The following is a 1,144-nucleotide window of genomic DNA, read 5'->3' on the forward strand; positions in this document are numbered from 1 at the left end:
CTCACATTCCCCACCCCCAAACCCTACACTACCCCAGCCCCTTTGCAACCCTACCCCCGACCAAACCCTCCAACCCCACCCCCCAGGTCCTGGGCGTTCACATCGACGCCTTCAGCCTGTGTTTCATCCTCTTCAACTTCTCGGTGAGAACTCCGAGGGCCGCACCCCCCATCCCCCTCCCCCCCTCGTGTCGCAGCAGCCACAGTTGCAGGGGCTGGCACATGAGGGCATCATCGGACACACACGCACACACACATGCACATACGCACGCACGCACGCACGCACACACACACCCTCCCTCTCAAACCCTCTCAACCCCAACCCACCCCCCACACACACGCACACAACCACCCCTCAGATCGTGGGTGTGGTGGGGCTGTTCTTCGGCCCCGTCCCGCTCCTCATGAAGCAGGGCTACCTCGTGGTAACTGGCATCATCACAGCCTTCCTGTTCACCTACATCCCAGAATGGACCTCCTGGGTCCTGCTGGGGCTGATGGCAGTGTACGACCTCATCGCGGTGCTGGCCCCTGGGGGTCCCCTCAAGGTGCGCGGTTTTTTCTTTTGCAGGTACCCCGAAAACAGCCTGGTGCTTTTCACGGTTTTTTGTGCATGCGTCGCGTTAGTCCTGCGTCAATTTAATATTCGATCTTGGTCGGTCGGTTGATTATGGGGTGCGCTTGCTTGACAGCGTGGACCTCCTGGTTCCTGCTGGGGCTGATGGCGATATATGATCTCATAGCCGTGCTGGCCCCGGGCGCACCGTTGAAGGTGCGGGTGGGCAGTTTTATTTCACAGGCACCTGGAAACATACCCACTCGCTCTTATGCCTCCAGCCTGCCTGCGTCGGTTCAGTTCCTCGGCGCCAGTTTGGACATAGCGTCCTCTTGACTGACGGGCAGGCCTCTGGGGCGCTGTCGGCGCCCCCGTCGTTTTTTTCAGGACCTGGGCGGTCCTGGCGTCGGGCGCGGCCCCAACTGAACGCGTAGTGGTTCTCCTGGGGACTGTGGGCTGCGGTTTGGGTTGATGGTTTTGGCTTGCGGGTCTCCATTAACCTGCCCCATCAAACTCTGCACATCCCCACAATCAACCTCACACACACACACACACACACACACACACACACACACACACACACACACAC

At 59.9% G+C, this 1,144-nt stretch overlaps 1 protein-coding gene across 1 annotated transcript in view; it reads left to right on the forward strand.

Moving 5' to 3' along the window:
* The window catches only part of MNEG_15756 (Presenilin-like protein), a gene marked incomplete at both ends in the record, with an annotated part of 2,714 nt that extends 1,733 nt beyond the window's left edge, over positions 1 to 981 (forward strand). The window contains 3 exons of the mRNA XM_014035773.1: positions 87 to 143; positions 359 to 547; positions 943 to 981. Of these exons, the coding sequence (XP_013891227.1) occupies positions 87 to 143; positions 359 to 547; positions 943 to 981 (285 nt within the window). The remainder of the gene's footprint in view (positions 1 to 86; positions 144 to 358; positions 548 to 942) is intronic.
* Positions 982 to 1,144: the final 163 nt, after the last annotated feature.

This window comes from Monoraphidium neglectum (assembly GCF_000611645.1).
Source record: "Monoraphidium neglectum strain SAG 48.87 unplaced genomic scaffold scaffold05636, whole genome shotgun sequence".
Taxonomy (NCBI): domain Eukaryota; kingdom Viridiplantae; phylum Chlorophyta; class Chlorophyceae; order Sphaeropleales; family Selenastraceae; genus Monoraphidium; species Monoraphidium neglectum.